Below are 19,999 nucleotides of genomic sequence, written 5' to 3'. Positions count from 1 at the left end.
GAGATGACACTGGAGGCACAGGTAAACAAAGCAAAAGAAACAAGTGGAAGCCACTTAAACCAAGTAGTTTCTGCATAGCCAAGGGAAACGCAGCATGGGGGGAAATATCGGCAAACTCCCTGTCTGATAAGGAATTCTGTCCAATGAGTATATAGGTCTCCCTTAACTTCATAGCAAAAAAATAAATAAATAATGAAAACCAAATAATTGGATTGTTTAAATGTGCAAATGACTTGAAGAGACATTTCTCCAAAAACATACAAATGGACAACATGCCCGCAAGAAGGTACTCAGTGTCACTCGTCGTTTGGGAAATGCAGATCAAAGCCACTGTGAGGTATCACCTCACACCTGTTGGGATGACTATTATTAAAAGTGAATGATAATAAACGTGAGTGAGTCTGTGGAGACACTGGAACCCTGAGACACTGCTGGTGAGAATGTCAGATGGAAGGATTGCTATGCAAAACAGTATGGCAGGTCCTCAAAAATTAAAAATAAAGTCACCATATAACTTGGCACTTGTTTTTCTTGGTATTTATCTGAAAGTGTTGAAATCAGGCCCTCAGAGAGATGTTTATGACCCATATTTATGGCAACATTTTTCACACCAGCCATGATGTTGAAACAACTTCAGTGTCCACCAATGGACAAATGGCTAAAGAAATATGACACATGCATACAACGGAATATTATTCAGCCTTAAAAAGAAGGAAATCCTGCCCTGTGTGACAACCTGGGGGAATCTTGGAGACCTTAGGCTAAGTGAAATAATCCAGTCACAGAGGGACAGAATGAGTCCAACCCTAGAAGTAGGCAGTAGAATAGTGACTTCCAGGGGCTGTAGGGAGGCGGGGGAAGTCACTAGTCAATAAGTCTAAAGCTTCAGTTATAAAGATGATTAAATTCTGCAGATCTGCTGTAAAGCATTGTGCCTTTGGTTTCATGTTGCACACTTATAAATCTGTTAAGAAGGCACATCTCATGATAAGTGTTCTTACCATGATAAAATAAGTTTAAATAAAGAAAGTAGAGAGATGGAGAAAATTATACAAGTGCTAGTCAAAAGAAAGCTGGAGCCAGGCTCGGTGGCGCACGCCTGTCATCCCAGCGGCTCGGGAGACTGAGACAGGAGAATCATGAGTTCAAAGCCAGCCTCAGCAAAAGCGAGGCACCAGGCAACTCAGCAAGACCCTGTCTCTAAATAAAATACAAAATAAGGATGCGGCTCAGTGGTCAAGTGCCACTGAGTTCAATCCCCAGTACTCCAAACCAAAGAAAGCTGGAGAAGTATATTAATTTCATCAAAACATACTATAGTGCAAAGCAAGTATCAGGGATGAGGGCCATTACACAATAATAATGGGGTTAGTCCTCCAAGAAGACATATTGATGCTTAATGTGTGTGCACCTAAACAGCAAGTGTCAAAATACACAAAGAAAAATATACAGCAGTGTGAGAAACAGATGCATCTACTATTACCGTTGAAGACTTAAACACTCTTCTGTTAGCAATTAGCAGATTCACTAGGCAGAAAATCAGCAAGGACATAGTTGAATAAACAGCAACATCAACTAGATCTAATTGACACCTCTGTTCCTCTAATGACCAAGAATAGACATGCCTTCTGAGCACACATGGAACATTCGCCAATAAAAACAACCCTGGAAATCCATGGTAGATAACTGTAGACCGGCCGGTGGTGCATGCCTGTAATCCCAGCAACTTGGGAGGCTAACACAGGAGGATCACAAGTTCAAAGCCAGCCTCAACAATAGCGAGGCACTAAGCACCTCAGTGAGACCCTGTCTCTAAATAAAATTCAAAACAGGGCTGGAGATGTGGCTTGGTGATCGAGTGCTCCTGAGTTCAATCCCTGGTACCTCCCACCCCCCACCAAAAAAAAGATACCTGGAAAATCCATAGAGTTAGAAGTTAACACACTTATAAATAACACATAGATCAAAGAAATCTCTAGGGACATTAAAAAGTATTTCCACTAAATGAAAATGACAGTAAGACTTAACAGCATTTGTGGAATGAAGTCAAAAGTTATGCCTAGAGGGAAATTTACAGAATTTGTATTCTGTAAATTTACATCAGGTCAGAAGATAGGTCTAAAATTAATCATCTAGGTTTCCAACCTAGGAACCTAGAAAAAGAAGAACAAATTAAATTCAAGGTATGCAGGAGAAAAGAGGTAATGAAAATTAGAGCAGAAATCAATAAAGTTGAAGATGGGAAATCAATAGAGAAAATCAATAAAATCAAATTTGGTTCATTGGAAAAAAACAACAGTAAAAGAGTGGCCAGCAGTACACACCTCATGGTCATTAAAATGATAAAAAAGGAATATTATGAACAAATTTATGCCCACAAATTTAATAAACTAGATGGAGCAATTCTTTGAAGACATAATCAACCAAAACTTACACAAAGAGAGAGAGATGATCTGGATGGGTCAAAATCCATTAAAATTATTGGCTCAATGTTTGAATAAACTTCAAAACAGAAAGCACTCGGCTCAGGTGGATTTACTAGTGAATTCTACCAAACACTTAGGGGAGAAAGTATGCCATTTGTCTAAAATCTTTTCCAGACCAAAAAACATAAACAAAGGAAATGCTTCCTAACTCTTTCTATGAGGTCCACATCACCCTAATGCCAGACTCAGACAAGACATTGTAAGAATGGAACGCTACAAAGATCTTTCATGAAGATAAATGCAAAACTCCTCAAAAAACTATAAAATAAGTCAAATGTAACCACCTGTCAAAAGAATTACACAACAATAAAGTGGGGAGTTTACTCCAGACGTGCAAGGCTGTGTCAATATTCAAAAATCAATTAAAGTAATCCATCATATCAACAGGCTAAAGAAGAACCATCATGGGATAATACCAATAGAAATGCCCATTCCGGAAAAAGTTTCAGCAAACTAGAAGTAGAGGGTGCTGCCTCAACTTTAGAAAGAAGATTTATAAAAAAAAAAAAAAAAAAAAACTGGCAGCTCACATCATATCTAATGGTGAGAAACTAGATGTTTTGCCTCTATAATTAAGAACAGAGAAAAAGATATTTCTTTACATTAATCTATTCAAAATCATACTGGAAGACCTAATGCAATAAGACAAGTAAAGTTAATAAAAGGTCAACTGACTGGGAAAGAAGAAATAAAACTGTTTTCAGATTAGATGATTTTCTAGGCAGAAAATCCCAATGAACAACAATGAAAAACCCACTGGAACTAATGAGCGATCAAAGCAATACTGCAGGATACAGTTTAGTATACAGCTTCAGTTGTATTCCTATTTACCAGTGATGAACAACTGGGATTTAAAATTAAAAAAAAAAAAAAACCAACAACATTTTCACGAAATCAAGAGAAATAAGTAGGTGTGAACCTAAAAAACTGTACAGGATCTAAATGAGGAAAATTACCACCTTGGATGAAAGGAACCCAAGGTCTATATAAATAAAAAGCTCTTTCATGTTCCTGGTTGGAAAGAATTCATCTTTTGACACATCTGTTCTTCCCTACGTGAGCTATGTATTTAATCTCAGTCAAAATCCCAGCAAGTTATTTTGTGAATATTGACACAATCTGAAGTTTATATGAAGAGGCAAAAACCCAGAATAGGCAACCAAATATTGAAGGAGAACAATGCTGGGGCTGGAGGCCTGTCATTACCCAACTTGAAGACTTCCCGCAAGGCATTGATCAAGAGTGCACGGCGGGGCTGCGACTGTGGCTCGGTGGTGGAGTGCTTGCCTACATGTGTGAGGCCCTGGGTTCAATACTTAGCACCACATAAAAGAAAGACTAAACAAATAAAATAAAGTTCTTAAAAAAAAAGACTGGATGTCATTGGCAAAAGGATGATCCATGAAAAAATAAATTTCAGGTTGGTAACAGTTTAATACAACAGTATAGATGGCTTCTTAAGTGGTGAGCTCACAGGTACTTATGTTATCATCAAACACATTTATACTACATGTCATCTTTTTGTGTGCTAAATTATTACATGATTAAAAATGATTTTTTGATGTTGGAGCCCCAGATGCCGGAAGGACAAAGTGAGGGATTGCCAGGTTCTTGGACCACCAACTGGTCTTTCGAAGGGCGAGTATGATGTCTCATTAGCCAGTGTGCTCTGATTTAATCATGGCCGCTATCTAAATGATCTATCTAGAGGGGACCACCATGCTCCTTCAGTGCTTCTGATAGAGAGAGAGTTGAATTAAGAGAAAGGAAAGAGTTCATTTTTAAAAGAGTCAGACACAGAAAACCTAGAAGAGAAACAAGAAGACCGAAGAAGGTAGATTTTTACTGTGCCGACTCTACTCACGCCTCCTCGTAGGAGAGATGTGCACAGAGAGGGTCAGGAACTGCCTTGATTCAAAGCCGCTTTGCTCCAGGTCCTGGGTTCAGCTGTTCCATTACTTTCCCCACAAAGCCTTGGGCTGGTTGACAGGGGCCAACCTCGCAGGCCAGGGTGGAACAAAGGCCCGGAGCACTAGACGTCACTGACCCTTGCTGGGTGCCTTCTTCCTTCTGATGATTTTGTGAAAATACTGGGAAAAAAAGTCTGGAGTAAGAAAGGCCTTTCTTGCTGATTTTTCTTGCTGATTTTTCCTCTTTTCTTTGTTCTTTGTTTCTCATTCTTTTTCTTTCTCTCTGTTAGCTGGGTGTGGCCCCAGGCCCTGGGCTTGGGCAGCCCATGCCGTACCAGTGAGGCACACCCCGTTATTACCCCTTGACAGCGTCGGCTCCACACATCACTGCCCTCTTCATACCCAGTTTTCCCTCCCTCACTTCTCCTCTCTCCAGTGAGAGTGGAGTGACCTGGAGACCCCTGCCCACTGCCCCTGCGGCCGGCCATCCCTGCTGCTGCCACCCAGAGCTAGTACTCGGCACCAAAGGCCTTGGTGCTACAATTCTGGCCTTCACAGCCCACAGTTAGTGGAAGAGCCGATGATCAAATAATCTTCCTCATAAATATTTTCTGGAAATAGCCACTTAATTCAGTTTAAGACTTTCTTTAGGCCCATGTTCTTTTTTTTCCCCATTTTTTGTACTTTGAGGGAAAATGTATTCCATATATATTCCCCATCCTTTAATTATTTACCTCCTTAAGTTAACATCACAAAGATATTCTCTTTGGTAAAATGACCAACTTTCCCCTTGCATATTTCTTCAGGCCATTTTGTGGCTTGACTGAATAGATCACCCGAACCTTGTAGCCAGCAGTGTTCTAGATCACCTGCGGAAACTTCTGGCTTAGGGCCGTGTTACAGTCAGCCCTGACAAGAACAATCAGAGGAGGAAAAGTTTATCTGGGGCTCATGTGGTTTCAGAGGTCCAGTCCATAGAAGGCCAGCTCCGTTCCCCGGGGCTGGACGTCACAACCTAAGGAACAGTGTGGTGGCGGGAAGTGGCTCAGGACGTGGCCACCAGGAGGCAGAGAGAGCATTTCCCTCCACAAGGACTAAGCCCCAAAGGCACACCCCCCCCCCAGGGACGGCCCTCCTCCACCCCGGCCCACCCGTCCATGTCACCACTGGTCAACCCCTCCCAGATTCATGCCCAATCAGGTTGATGCCCTGTAACCCGCCATCTCACCTCGAAACCCTCTCGCCTCGCCTCACACATGAGCTTTTGGGGACATCTCACATCTGAACCCAACAGGCTGTGTTTTCCTCACTCAGGCCAGAGGCGAACTGATAATAATAGAATGGGGGGTGCAGAGCCTCCTCAGTCGCCTTCTGTCTCGGCCTGCCCCGTGGGAAGCTGCCATCTGAGTCTGTTGGTGGGACTCCCGATGGGATGTCACAGAGAGCCCCGCTGAGAGCTCAGCCGCACGGTGACGCTCCGTCTCTTCAGCGGCCACCCATACAGCAGATGGCTCCCCTGAGCCTTCCACGCCCCTCAGGTAGCGGCAGAGGGAAGGAGACTTTCCAGAATGTTCAGGAAAACTCCTCTCCAGCCCTGTGGGTTGGACAGTTCAGATGAGACCATCACGTCTCCTCCTGAAGCCGTGGCTGCCCAGCAACTCCCTGGTTTGCACCTGGCTCTTCAGCTTTGCCACCCCTGAACAAAGGGCCCTGTTAGAAGTCAGCATTTTTGAAGATCTGAGATAAAGAGCATATGTTTTAAGATGGTAAGAGAAGAGCAATTTAAACTAGTATAAAAAAAAAAAAGTGCCTGGAGGTGTTCGACAACACCTTGCAGCCTGAGCGCTTGACTTTCCTTGAGCTTGGGTGAGAGGTTGATGGCACGCACTGAGTTCCTTTTAGAGTGTGAACAGGAATCCCGGAATGGAAAGGATGTGGGAATCAGATCATATGACGACTTTTAAAAATGCCAGTTGTTCATTTGAGCATCATTAAAAATGAAAAAGTTTGGTCTTTGCTCTATGAAAAGAACAAGAATTTTGACAACTGCTTTCTCCTTGTATTCATACTCTTGTCATAAAGGGCTGTTAAGTAAACTTAAAAACAAATTAGTGAGGCAATTAAGAAATGGAAAATGAAGGTAGTTTTAAAGATGATGTGTGGATAGGAATGAGTTTAGTGTACAGAATGGAAGTTACTTCGCATTTGCTAAAAAGACAACAGTAACTGAATTCCAACTTTTTCTTGGGGCACAGGGGGAGGGTACTGGGGATTGAACTCAGGGGCACTCGTCCACTGAGCCAACATCCCCAGCCCTATTTTGTATTTTATTAGAGACAGGGTCTCACTGAGTTGCTTAGCACCTTGCTGTTGTTGATCCTGGCTTTGAACTTTCGATTCTCCTGCCTCAGCCTCTAGAGCCGCTGGGATTGCAGGTGTGTGCCACCACACTGGTCTCAACTCCAGCTTTTTAGACCCAATATGAAGAGAAATGGACCATTCCATGATTTAGGGTTCACCAGACACAACAAACCAGGGCCCAGGAGAATGCCTGACCATTTCTGGTGCTGAGATCCCTAATCACAATTCCTCTGAGGGTCTTCATAGAGAAATGGGAACAAAGGTGGTTCAACCCAACTATGGGGACAAGTGCATGGAGTACTGCATACATGGCGTACGTTAAGGGCATCTGAGTGACAGGCCACTCCCCCCGCTAGGCGTGTGAGCAGCAGGCCGCTTACCCTGTAGGCACAGCCCTGGGCATGAGGCCATGTGTTGCGGTCCCTGCGCCTGCTCCACAGCCCACTCCTTGACTGGTTGCTGCAAGGACAGTTAGCAGGCATTGCACTGGTGGCTGCCTGTAATCTGCCTAGCTCCTGCCTGAGGATATATACATGATAACTGTGCAATAAAATCAGACCTGCTTCCTGCTTGGTCTCCAGAGGTCTTGATTAGCGACCCTGCAGCCACACTCTCCTCTACCCTGTTCTGTGGACCTCCTCAATGCACGAGAGAGAGCCCACATACCCAACTACTGTTTATAGAGCACTGAAATTATCTTCTGTGTGGACCTCGCTGGACCGTGGTGCCCAGATGCATGGTCCAACAGGACCTGGGAGTTTCTGTGAGGGTGTTTGGGAGGAGCTTAACACTAGAATCAGTGTGGGTGAGCCACATACAATCTGATGAAGGACTGAATAGAAAAGACTGAGCTTAGAGCAGAGGGGATGCTGCCTTTGGACCTGAACTATGTCAGCCTTTCCCTGGGTCCCCAGTGTGTTCATGTACCCTGAAGATTATGCACTTGCCAGCCACCAGAATTACAAGAGCCAATGCCTTAAATAAACCTCTCTCTCTCTCTCTCTCTCTCTCTCTCTCTCTCTCTCTCTCTCCCTCCCTCTCTCTCTCTCTCTCTCTCTCTCTCTCTCTCTCTCACACACACACACACACACACACCATTGGTTCTGTTTTCTGGAGAAACCTAATACAACATCTATGTAGCAGAAACCTTCTCAGCACCTGGCCTTCCCCCACTATCAGTCCACAGGAGCCCCTGATATGACGTGGCCCTGGCTTCCTGGGCTCAGATGATTGCACGCAGCCCAGGTGCAACCATTCAAGAGGGTTGCTCAGTCCTCTTCCATGTGAACCGAGCAGCTGAGAGCCATGGCAGCGAGAGGAGAGGGCAGCCCAGTGGGGACAGAGGCAGGGAGAGACGAGTCAGCCACAGCAGATGACTGTCCAGAGGCCACTCTGGCCCCGGAGTTCTCCTTACAGGAAACCCTTTATTGCTGAGTCAGGCTTGAGTTTGTTTCCATTACTTGAAGCCAAAAGATCCTAACTCACCTGCCCTACTGTGTCAGACCACTTGCCAGCCACTAGGAAACCAGAGATGGCCGGGGAGGGGAGACATGGTCCCCACCCTGCCGCCCTCCCAGCAGCTCACCAAAACATGCCACAGCCCTGCCCTCAGGGAGCTCCCAGTGGCTGGGGACAGGCACACGTGCCAGCACACGAACTCTGTGCAGATGGCCGCCAGGAGAAGCGGAGTGCGGCCACATTTAGAAAGCAAAGCCTTTAAATGACCTCATTTTGTTTGAATTTCAGATCAACAGGGAATCATTTTTAGCGCAAGTTCATCCCAAATATTTCCCTTGACAATCTCGGAGATACATCATATACAGGCGTTAGAAAAGGGGGCTTCAGTCAGGCTGAAGCATCCGAGAAATTCCATTTATCTATCTATTTATTTATTTAGTGATTTTTTTGCAGAAAACAATGTTACAGTCGGTCAAGTTTTAAAGGATGTGTAGGAGTTCAGCAGGTGGAGGAAGGTGGAATATTTAAGGAAGAAACAGAAAACAACAGACTGGTACAACACTAGCACAGCAGTGTGTGTGTGTGTGTGCGTGTGTGTGCACACACCTACTGGGAACTCAAGCACATGGGTGTCTAACGCTCACAAGAAGTACTAGGCAATGAGATAGCAAGCGCCAGTGGATGAGTCGGGATTAAGATGTCGTGCTAAGCATAAAGATGAGTCCCTCCCTGCACCCACGCCTGCTGAAGCATCAAGAAGGATCCTGTAAAAGCAGCCATTCATGATGACCCTAGAAGTCTAGAAGGCTTACACAGCATGTCAGAGATCTGGAGACTCCTGGAAAAGGAAACATTTACAGGGTCAGACCTGCAGGGAAATTGTAAACAAAACACAAAGAGCGGAAAGTGGCTTCAATGCTATTTCAAAGGTAAGAATGAATTTTTTCTAAGGAAACTCCAAGTTCACTGTCAACAAACAGGAAAAAGGAGAAGAGCCCAGAGGGGTCATCATGACGAGGGCTAAGAGTCTGACCTGGAGCACAGCCCTGCTGGGTCCTCCCCAGCCCCACGTACTGCGCATGGCTCACTCCCAGGAAGACCCTGGACATGCTCTTCTGAGCCTAGTGTGGAAGGCGAGTTAGGCTTGTCTGGATATCTGGGTGAGAGAATAAATCAAGGAGGAGCCAGGGGTGACTTTAGACTTCAGCAGAGACTACAGAGGGTGAAAAATGAAAGTCATGGGCTGGGGATGTGGCTCAAGCGGTAGCGCGCTCGCCTGGCATGCGTGCGGCCCGGGTTCGATCCTCAGCACCACATACCAACAGAGATGTTGTGTCCGCCGAGAGCTAAAAAATAAATATTAAAAAATTTCTCTCTCTCCTCTCTCTCTCCCCTCTCTCACTCTCTCTTTAAAAAAAAAAGAAAAAGAAAAATGAAAGTCATGATCACTGCTCTCCAAAGACACAGCCGTGTCCTACAAGATGACGAGAGGGCCCCAGGGAAGAGTGAGGTGCTTCCCAAAGTCTAAGGCGAGAGCGATGGGGGCGTTGTGTGTGTGTGTGAATCACATGTGTATGTGTGCATTGTACATACGCACGTGCAACGTGTGTTTTATATCTATGCATTCATATATAATATTACATATTATACATATGTAAATAATCCTCATATGTATATGCATGTAACTATATCAACCTTCTGCCTTGATAGATAAATGCCCCTTTATAACAACAAAAATTTTTTTCTTTTTTTTATAACTTTATTTCACTCATTTATTTTTTACGTGGTGCTGAGGATTGAACCCAGGGTCCCGTGCATGCGAGACGAGTGCTCTACCGCTGAGCCACAACCCCAGCCCCAACAAACATTTTTAAAGTGTGCAAAACTGTGCTCTGGCTTTAACCAGAATTGCACCTGTCTGGACATCTATGATGGACCTATTGTGTTTAGATGTGGGAAAAAAATAAGCATAGACATGTAATTCATAGATTTTGTGGGTTTATTTCATAGATTTTATTTTTCTTGACTTATTTCACCAAAAACACTAATTACATAATAATAAAAATTCTCACATAATTTAGAATCTGACAGTAATAGCCTGAGATTAGAAATAAAACGTAATTATATTTAATGTGCACAAAATTCAAGTTGTCTTTATCAAAATGTGTAAATTAAAATATTGGGAAATAAAATCAATTTTTAATGGGGCATGGTGGCACACGCCTCTAATCCTAGCAGCCCAGAAGCCTGACGCAGGAGGATCAGGGGTTCAAAGCCAGACTCAGAAACTTGGCAAGGCCCTAAACAATTTAGCAGACTCTGTCTCTAAATAAAATATAAAAGCTGGTGGGGCTGGGGTTGAGGCTCACTGGTAGAGTGCTTGCCTCCAATGTTGGAGGCACTGGGTTCGATTCTCAGCACCACATATAAATAAAAAATAAAGGTCCATCAACAACTAAAATTAATAAATTATAAAAAAAAGAGGTGGGAGCTGGTGATGTGGCTCAGTGGTTAAATGCCCTTGGGTTCAATCTCTGGTACCAAAATATTTTTAAAAAATTATTTTTTACACAAGGTTTTAGGAAATGTCGTTTTCTTCCAAAATATTTAAAGCTATCTGTTAAATGACCTTATACAAATTAAAGTTAATAAATTATGAGCTTTCAAATCATATCATTTTTTTGAATTTTTTTTAGTTGTTGATAGAACTTTATTTTTATTTATTTATCTCTGGTGCTGAGAATCAAACCCAGTACCTCACACGTTAGGCAAGCGCTCTGCCACTGGGCTACAACCCCAGCCCCTCAAATCAAACCATTTTTAAAGATGAAATTTAAGTTGGACTTTTTGAAATTTAAATTCAACTTTAGTCATGTTTAGATAAATAATACTAAAAACTGTTCACAAATTTATTTTTCCATGTTCATGGAAAGAATCGGCATCATGTTACAAGCCTATTGTGTTTAGACCTATATGGCTACAAAATTTAAAGGGTATGAATTATTTATTTCACAAAATTTTGTACAGCTGTCATTTGCTTCAAATATCGAGCTAGTTCAAGAGACCCTCCAGATCTGAGACACATGCGGAAAGTGGAGGCTCAGGCCCCTCAGGGAAGGTGATTTATTATCAGGAACCTGCCACGTTCGTCTCCAGAGGAAGGATGTGCCACCATAATGAATCTGAATTCTCTGTCTCCTCAGTGTCTCTGCCCTCGACCTGTCCCTGCTGAAGCGGAACCCACTCCTGGAACTGATGGGGCACAACTCCCAAAACTTCATGGCCTCTGGTCAGGATATCTCCTTTTGTTTCAAGATCATGGATTCGAGGTAAGGAAACGTGCGTCTTGGGGCGTGAGCAGTGCTAGCTAGTCTGAGAGCAGAGGTTTAGGGATGCAGTCTGCTGACGTGGGACTGAGAGCTGAATCCCGAGTGGGAAAGGCTCTGATGTCACCTTTAAACCTGTATGTCCAGGTCTGAGGGGGTGACAGCTCCTCCTCTCCACTGGCCGAGTGACCCAGCTGTCACCTGCATCCTTGGGAGTGCTTCCCTGTGGTGAGATCTTGAACTCGCTGATGGGCAGTCGGATAGTTTCCTGTGGGTGGGGCTGTTTCATCTAGACCCACGTAGCAAAGCCCAGCAGACCTTGCAGGACAGCAGCCCTCCAAACAGGCCAGATGCCACCAACCAGGGCGTTGCAGGAAGGCACCAGGCCTGGAGTCCACGGGTCATGCTGAGGGAACTGGACTTCCTGCAGCTGCCGGGGGCCGGAGCGAGGATTCTGTGAGGGGAATGCCTCTGCACATGTGCCAACAGGCCACTGGCTGCAGGGTGAAGAACAGTTTCAAAGGGAAGAAGATTAGAGGCAGGAAAGCATTTGCGAATCTATTATTTAATAGCCTAGATGGGAGGTGATAGAGAGCCGAACCACAGCGGTGGAGTAGAGAAGAAGAAAATAGTCTAAAGTACCTGGCAGATAGGATCATTAGACTGTAATGACCAGATACGGAGAGTGAAGGAGAAAATCCATCCAGGACAATGTCTGGGTGTGGGGTGTTCTCACAATCCGGATTGCCATGCCACTAAATGATTTTGAAAAACAGGAGAAGCCGATTTGGTTAAAATTGAAATATAAAAATCATAGTAATAACAGTAATAGCAACTAATGATGATAATGGGTGACATTTACTCAGCTTCTACTACATGCTATGACTTCATTTCATGCTTTAAAATATCGATATATATTATTTCATTTAGTGCTATATAAGCATTCGGAGAAATTTCCATCATCATAGCAAAGAGGTTACTACAGTTGTTTCTCTTTAATGGCTGCTTTAATCTGTTGCTGGATAACAAGATACCCCAAAATGCATTTCCTTAAGACAACAGCAAACCTTTATTCTCTCATGGGGCTTCCGAGGGTCAGGGTTTTGGGAGCTGGCTGGAGTGTGCCTTGCCGAGGTGGCTGTCAGGTGTTGGCCAGGTGGGGTTATCTGAAGGCTGTCCGGGGGTGGGGACTTGCTTGAGCTGACACTCATCATTGTCATGTTGGCGCTGGCTATTGGCTGGAGGACTTCCCCGTGGGCTCCTTCACAGGACTACTTAAGTGTCCTCTCTACAGGGCCACTGACTTCCCCAGAACAAATGACCCAAGAGACAAAAGGGCAGATGCTCAATGCCCTTTAGGACCTGGCCTCAGAAGTCACACATTTCATTCCTTGGTCTCCTACTGAGGACGCAGGCCAGCCAGTGTCACTGTGGAAGGAGAATATACAAAGGTAAGGATCACCGGGGGCATTTACTTACTAGCTGCCACATGTCCCTTAATCTGGCCACATGGCACCAAGTCCCAGAACCTTTCATCAGTGCAGGCCAGCTCCCCGCTCATCTGACTTAACCCGCCGATAGATTTCTAGAGACAAGCATGCACTCCTTACCCTTAAGGCAATCCTCTATTAATATTGGATCTGTCAACCGAGCTTTAGTCAATGTGGAGCATCAGGAAATTTGACATTGTAATCCCTGACAGATTCCTGGAGGGCAGTACGTATCTCTTGCTGATTAAGGGCACAGAAAGCCTGGTAGAGCTGATCTCTGCCTGAGTCTAATTCCTCCCCACGCAGCCCTCTCCCTCCTACCCCGGGGCCTGGCTCTGCCCTGCCCTGCACCTGGATGGCTTCCCCTCGAAGCCTCACATCCTTCTTCCCCTGGTGCCTCTCATCCCAGGCTTCTGCTTAAATGTCACCACCTCAGAGAGAATTTCCCTGCTCTCTTGGAATATAATTGGGCCCCTGAGCGACATCCTGCGGTGCAGTGAGGGCGGAGGAACCTGGTCCCTTGTCCCCTTGGTCCCTCGGAGGGAGGCTCCTTCAGCACCCTCGCAGGGAAGGCAAGGGCCATTTGTTGTTTCTATCGTGACCGATGCCACTGAACACAGGTCTTGCTTCCACTTGTCAGGGCTTAGAGAGCAGCTGGATCCTTGGCCCCCATTTGTTCAAGAATCTGCTCACATAAAAACATTAGTGAATAAAGGGACCTTCCCAAAAGCATAAAGGAAAGAAGAAGAAACCCCCAAAACAACGCTCCCTTCGGTTGTCATTGTCCAAGCCACTCCCGGCGCAGTTCTGACCTGCGAGTACTTCTTTCAGTCATGCTGGTAAATGGTCGCCAGTTTGTTCTTTGGGTTGTGGGTGGTGGGACGTCGGATTTGTAGAGCTGCCAGGTTCTGTGGTGGGAACATTCCATCTCCCGTGGCTGATGCACTCCACCAACCACCTGCTGTCTGAGTGTAGGGTTGGGAAGAGTCACCATGGACCAGCCCCGGAGCCCACGGGAGCCACTCCCACTGCACCCTGCTTGTCCGTCAGCACTGACTTCATCCGTTCTTTCCCTCTTCTCCCAGCCTGATTCGTCCTTTAACTCCCACCTGTCCAAACGGGCACACCCAGACCTGTCCACTCTGAGGAATAAAGAGGCGTAGTGAACAGGATCAACCCTCCTCTAAGTATCTTGATAGTAGAACTTCACTCCTGGAGCCTTAGCCCCAAGAAACACATCAAAGCATTTTTCCCATATTGACTTATTAGGTCATAAGAGACTTTCAGAAAGTGACATAGATTCTGTGTCCTTATACAGACATCACATTTATACTCCTCACAACTCTCATTGGGATAATATTATCTATCCCAATCTTTTAAATTAAGAAATTAAAGGTACACACCTGTAATCCCAGCAGCTTGGGAGACTGAGGCAGGAGATTTCAAGTTCAAGGCCAGCCACAGCAACTCGGTGAGACCCTGCCTGTAAATGAGATACAAAAAAAGGGCTGAGGATGTGGCTCGGTATTTGAGTGCCCTTGGGTTCAATCCCAGGTACTGAAACAAAAAAACAAAACAAAGCAAAGTTCAGGGAATTTAAGTGATGCACCCCTTCACTGAATTAGAATGTGGTACGTGATAGACCCAACCTGATTTTCTCTTAAAATTGGGAGCCATCTCGCTGGGGCCACCAAAATGTTAGACCAAGACGCAAGAAAAGACCACTGACTCCAATTAAAATCAAATTAAAGCAACCTTATTATTTCGACCAGCCGGGCTGTCTTGTTCCCGCAGTTTTGGGTGGGAGAGGCAGCCCGGCCAGTTGAAATAGTAAGCTTGCTTTAATTTGATTTTAATTGGAGTCAGTGGTCTTTTCTTGCGTCTTGGTCTAAAAGTACAACTAAGATTCGAGGATAGGACCAACTGATTCCAAGTCAGGCTCTTAACCCTGACCCTGCATGACAGGGGCCTGTGAATCAGATCTATGACAGGGTTCTGATGGGGAAGCCCTGCTGGGGACATTTCTCAGTCAGCCAGAATGTTGCTGGGGAATGACGGACTTCACATCAGGACAGATAAAGAGTGGGTTGAAAATGAGGAAATTCAGAAAATCGTCTTTTGTGTCTACTACACAGGAAACCAAGAGCCAGGTAGAGAAGTGGATATAACCTAGGACCAAGCCTTCTTCAGCGTGGGTAGAAGACCAGTGAATAAGGTGTTTTAAACCAGGGTCTCCAAGAAGGGCCACCCAGGGGTGACTGTAGACTCTACAGAACTGTAGCTCTCAGACCCCTCAGGTGGCTTCCAGAGAAATCAGCCATGCCATCTAAACTCAGTTTGGGGGGCGAGCCCCCCATCCGCCTTCCTGTTCTCATGTCACTGTACTCCAGGAAGCCAGGCCCTGTAGGTGGTGCCACCCCATGTCCCATACTTCCAAAGAGTTCACATGGGGTAGAGTATGAGGTATGTGAATGATATCTCAATACACAAACATGTTCAGGGACAGCTATATGCTCCAATCAAGTGAATAAAAACAAATCAGATAATGCCGGGATTACTAAAAGGCACACTTGAATTTTTTTTTTTTTTACCGAATTGAATCAGGTCACTGTAGGCTGTCATCTTGCTGTCCCTGGAGTTGGAGACCTTCTCAAGACACAAAATCAATGGCATTTCTGTTTAACCTTAATCCCAAACCAGCCTTGATTGATGTGAGATGAAAACCAAGGTTTTTCAGTTATATAAGCCAGTAACATCCCTTTAAAAAAAAAATCTATGCCAGTTCAGATTGTGATTTCTGTTATTTGTCTCCAAGAAGAAGTTCTAAATGGTGAAGGATTTTATACTGGAATTGGGCATAAATTAAGGCACCAAATTATAGAATCATATAAACTAAGGGTAGTTCCAAAAAAAATAAAAATCTTTCTGTCCTAGGCTGAAAGTTAATGATCCTACCTCTTCTTATGAAATAGGAAACACCTGGCCGAATGACTATCATGCATTTTATCTTGGGGACTAGGACCATTTTTTGGTAAAAGTCTGAAATGTTAGAGAACATAGTATAACAATGTCTGAATTTCGGAGCGTGTTGACTGTGTCTTGTGGCCTGTGTCACAGCTGCAGAAGGAGGGCCTTGGTTCAAAGTGGCTCTTCTGAAATCTAAGAGCTGGCATCAATATTTTTAAAACACTCCTGGTCCCATAGGTCTCATCCAGCCACCTCCCTTAATGCAGTTCTGCCTGACAAAGTGGCCAATTACCATTTACAAAAGTGTGGCTGGAATGCGGGCCTGGAGCAGACTCGCCTCTCCTCCCGGCCCCAGAATGGCATTTAGAATTGCCTCAAGACAGATGTGGAGACAAGGACTTTATACCGAGGGCTAGAAGAGACGGACAGAGCATGAGAATCCACTGCTAAGAAACAGAAGCCCCTAGAGCCAGGTCTATGGTTGGTCGTCTGACTTTGTCCAGAGGATTGCATGAAGGTGAACACTAACCAAAGTTCAGGTCTGGCAAAAAAGAAAGAAAAATAATCATTAGTCCTTCCCCCCCACACACTTTGTCAGCTTTCTGTTACTATAACAAATGCCCAAGAAAATCAACTCATCATTAGGAAAAGGTTATTTTGGCTTGTGTTTTTAAAAGTTTCATTCCAGTATCACTTGGCTCCATGGTTTTCAGGCCTGTGCCGAGGAGCACAGCGTGGTGGTGAGTTCGTGGTGGAGCAGAGCAGCTCACCTCATGGCCAGCATGCAACAGAAGAGGAAAAGTAGGAGGTCCCACTGTCCCCTTCAAGGACACACCCCAGGAAGACCTCCCATCTCTTCAAGGTTCCACACTACCAACAGAGCAAAGTTGGGGACCAAGCCATTAACACATGGCCTTTGGGGCACACTCCCGATCCAAACTACAGCAACCTCTAACGCTCTTGCCACACTATTGGAAAAGGAAGGGTCCGTAACAAAGTATTACCTTTTCTTTCTCATTTTATTTTTTAGGTACTGGGGATTGAACCGAGGGGTACTTAACCACCCAGCCACCCCCACCCTACCAGCTCTTTTTATTTTGAGACAGGGTATTGCCTCACTAAGTCGATGAGGCTGGCTTTGAACTTGAGATCCTCCTACCTCAGCCTCTGGAGTCAGTGGGAGTAGCCAGGTATTTTTTTTTTCCAGACAAAAATAATGTTTTTTCACATTTTTTTTTTTTTTTGCATGCACCTATAGTCTTAGGTAAACTTGAGCCCAAGAGTTTGAGTTTAGCTTGGGCAACATAACAAGGCTCCATTTCAATTAAAAAAAAAAAAAAAAGTTTGGTTTCCTTAGTTTTTCTTTTGTTCCAGATTTCTGTTTAAATATAATTTAAAATTTAGCCAGGGGCTGGGGATGTGGCTCAAGCGGTAGCGCGCTCGCCTGGCATGCGTGTGGCCCAGGTTCGATCCTCAGCACCACATACCAACAAAGATGTTGTGTCCGCCGATAACTTAAAAAAATAAATAAATAAATATTTAAAAATTCTCTCTCTCTCTCTCTCTCTCTCTCTCTCTCTCTCTCTCTCTCTCCTCTCTCACTCTCTCTTTAAAAAAAATAAAATAAAATAAAATTTAGCCAGGCTTGGTGGCCTGTAATCTAGGCTTAGGAGGCTGAGGCAGGGTTACAAGTTGGAGGCCAGCCTCTGACAATTAGCAAGGCCCTAAGCAACTGAGTGAGATCCTATCTAACAATAAAAAAAAAATGTATAATTTAAATTTTTGTTGTTATAGTAATTTTTTTTAAATAAAAACTTTTTTATGAGGCCAAGATATAGATCAATTGGGAGAGTGCTTGCTTTGCATGCATAAGGCCATGGGTTCAATCCCCAGCACCACATTAAAAAAAAAAAGAAGAAAAAGAGCACAAAAACTGTTTTTACTAATTTTTAGTATTATTCCTTTTTTTGGGGGAGGTGCTGGGGACTGAACTCAGGTGCACTCAACCACTGAACCACATCCCCAGCCCTATTTTGTATTTTATTTAGTGAGACGGGATCTCACTGAGTTGCTTAGAGCCTCACTTTTTTGCTGAGGCTGGCTTTGAACTTACGATCCTCCTGTCTCAATCTTCCAGGTCGCTAGGATTATAGGCATGCACCACTGCGCGAAGCTAGCATTATTCTTTAATATTTTTGTCCATTCAAAAAGTTTTAAAGTTAGGTTTGTTGAAGTATAATTTGTATACAGTAGAGTCCACTATTTTTAGTGCATTCTTCTAAGAGTTTTGACAAATGCATATGCAGTCAGGCAATAAATACCATTACCAATACAGCGGAGACCGTGGTGGGGAAGGCAGAGGAACTTTGCTAGTCAGTCCCTCCCTTGTTCCCAGTTCCTGTCAGTCTCTGTTCTGTTTTAGGTTTTACCTTTTTTCAAGATGTTGTGTACTGTGTAGCCACTGGAATGGGGCTTCTTTCATGAATCACAATGTGATTCCCCCCACATTGATGTATGTATAAGTTCATTTTTGGGGGGTGACATGCCATTGTATTTATGTACCAGAGTTTATATATTAACTAGTTGAAGGACACTGGGTTGTTTGCAGGTTTTCTTGCTATTTTTCAAAGCGAATTTTATCAACATTTCCTATTTCTATAGAAGCTCTCTTATGATTTTGTTTCCTTTGTAAGTTCATGTCCCTTTTGACGTTTGCCACATCTGCCTTCTCATTTTTAAGTATTGTGCTTTTTCTTTTTATTGTGTTACATTTATCACTTCTTCATTTTATTAGTCTTTTTTAAAATATTTTTTTTAGTTGTAGTTGGTACAATATCTTTTATTTATTTATTTATTTATTTAATGTGGTGCTGAGGATCCAACCCAGTACCTCACATGTGCGAGGCAAGCGCTCTGCCACTGAGCTACAGCCCCGGCCCCTTATTGGTCTTTATTTAAAAACCAGCTTTGGGCTTTCTTTGTCAAGTGTTTTTAATTGTTAATTTACTTAATATGCTTTTAGTTTTATTTCACTCAGGGTTGAGTGAATTGATTGATCAATAATCAATTCAATTTATTTTACTTTTCTAAGATTTTTTAAAAAATATTTGTTTTTTTAGATGTAGATGGATACAACACAATGCCTTTATTTTTATGTGGTGCTGAGGATCGAACCTGGGTCCCGCCCGCCGTGCTAGGTGAACTACCGCTGAGCCACAATCCCAGCCCCCTTTTCTAAGATTTTAATGGAACGTTTTAACTAACTGTCTTTCTGTTAATAATAAAATAATTTAAAGGCATATATTCTACAGGGTTTTCCTATACTTTATGGTTTCTGAGACGTGCTTCTGCAAAGGTATTTTATTTTATTTATTTATGTATTGTAGTTGTAGATGGACAGCTTGTCTTTATTTATTTTCATGAGGTGCTAAGGATCGAACCCAGTGTCTTACACATCTAGGCAAGCGCTCTGCCTCTGAGCCCCAGCCCCAGCCTCACAAAGGTATTTTCTCAAAGTATTATTTTTAAATGTATTTTTATTGTGTTCTTAGTTTTTTCCACGGTAAGTCAATTCTTTAGAAAGAAATTGACTTTTTTTCCATGTAATTTCTTTTTTTCTTATGTTTTCAGTATTAAATTATGTTTCCATGGCAAGTTGGAGGGGGAGTTAGAGGTTACTTAAATGCATTATAAATACATATCCTCTACCTCATTTAATTTATTGCAGCTATCAACTAATTTTATATATGTTGGTGTCAGGACCTGTTATACAATTATATTTCATCTACTCAGTCTCAATTTATTGACACTGAGAATAAACTCTCCAATATAATTTGATTCTGTCAATCACCATATTTCTAGAAAACACGTTTTTCTTTACCTGAGTTCAGCCACTTTCTTCTTAGCCTCACAGTCCCCACCTCTCTCCTACAATGACTGCTTCTTACAGCGACAGTCCACTCTCCCAGCCACATCCTGGATCTTGTTACAATTTAGGATTC

The 19,999-nt window shown here is 43.7% G+C and overlaps 1 protein-coding gene across 2 annotated transcripts in view; it reads left to right on the top strand.

Annotated features, from left to right (window-relative positions):
• E2F3 (E2F transcription factor 3) overlaps window positions 1-19,999 on the top strand; it is a 693,003-nt gene that overhangs the window by 80,841 nt on the left and 592,163 nt on the right. For both annotated transcript variants that reach the window (XM_081296306.1, XM_081296305.1), the window contains exons 4-5: window positions 11,419-11,544; window positions 19,310-19,353. In XM_081296306.1, the coding sequence (XP_081152432.1) occupies window positions 11,419-11,544; window positions 19,310-19,353 (170 nt within the window). The remainder of the gene's footprint in view (window positions 1-11,418; window positions 11,545-19,309; window positions 19,354-19,999) is intronic.

The sequence above is a fragment of the Spermophilus citellus genome, assembly GCF_964194105.1.
Source record: "Spermophilus citellus genome assembly, chromosome: 5".
NCBI classification, from domain to species: domain Eukaryota; kingdom Metazoa; phylum Chordata; class Mammalia; order Rodentia; family Sciuridae; genus Spermophilus; species Spermophilus citellus.
The sequence above is the reverse complement of the archived record's forward strand: the minus strand, read 5'-3'. Positions and strand labels throughout refer to the sequence as shown.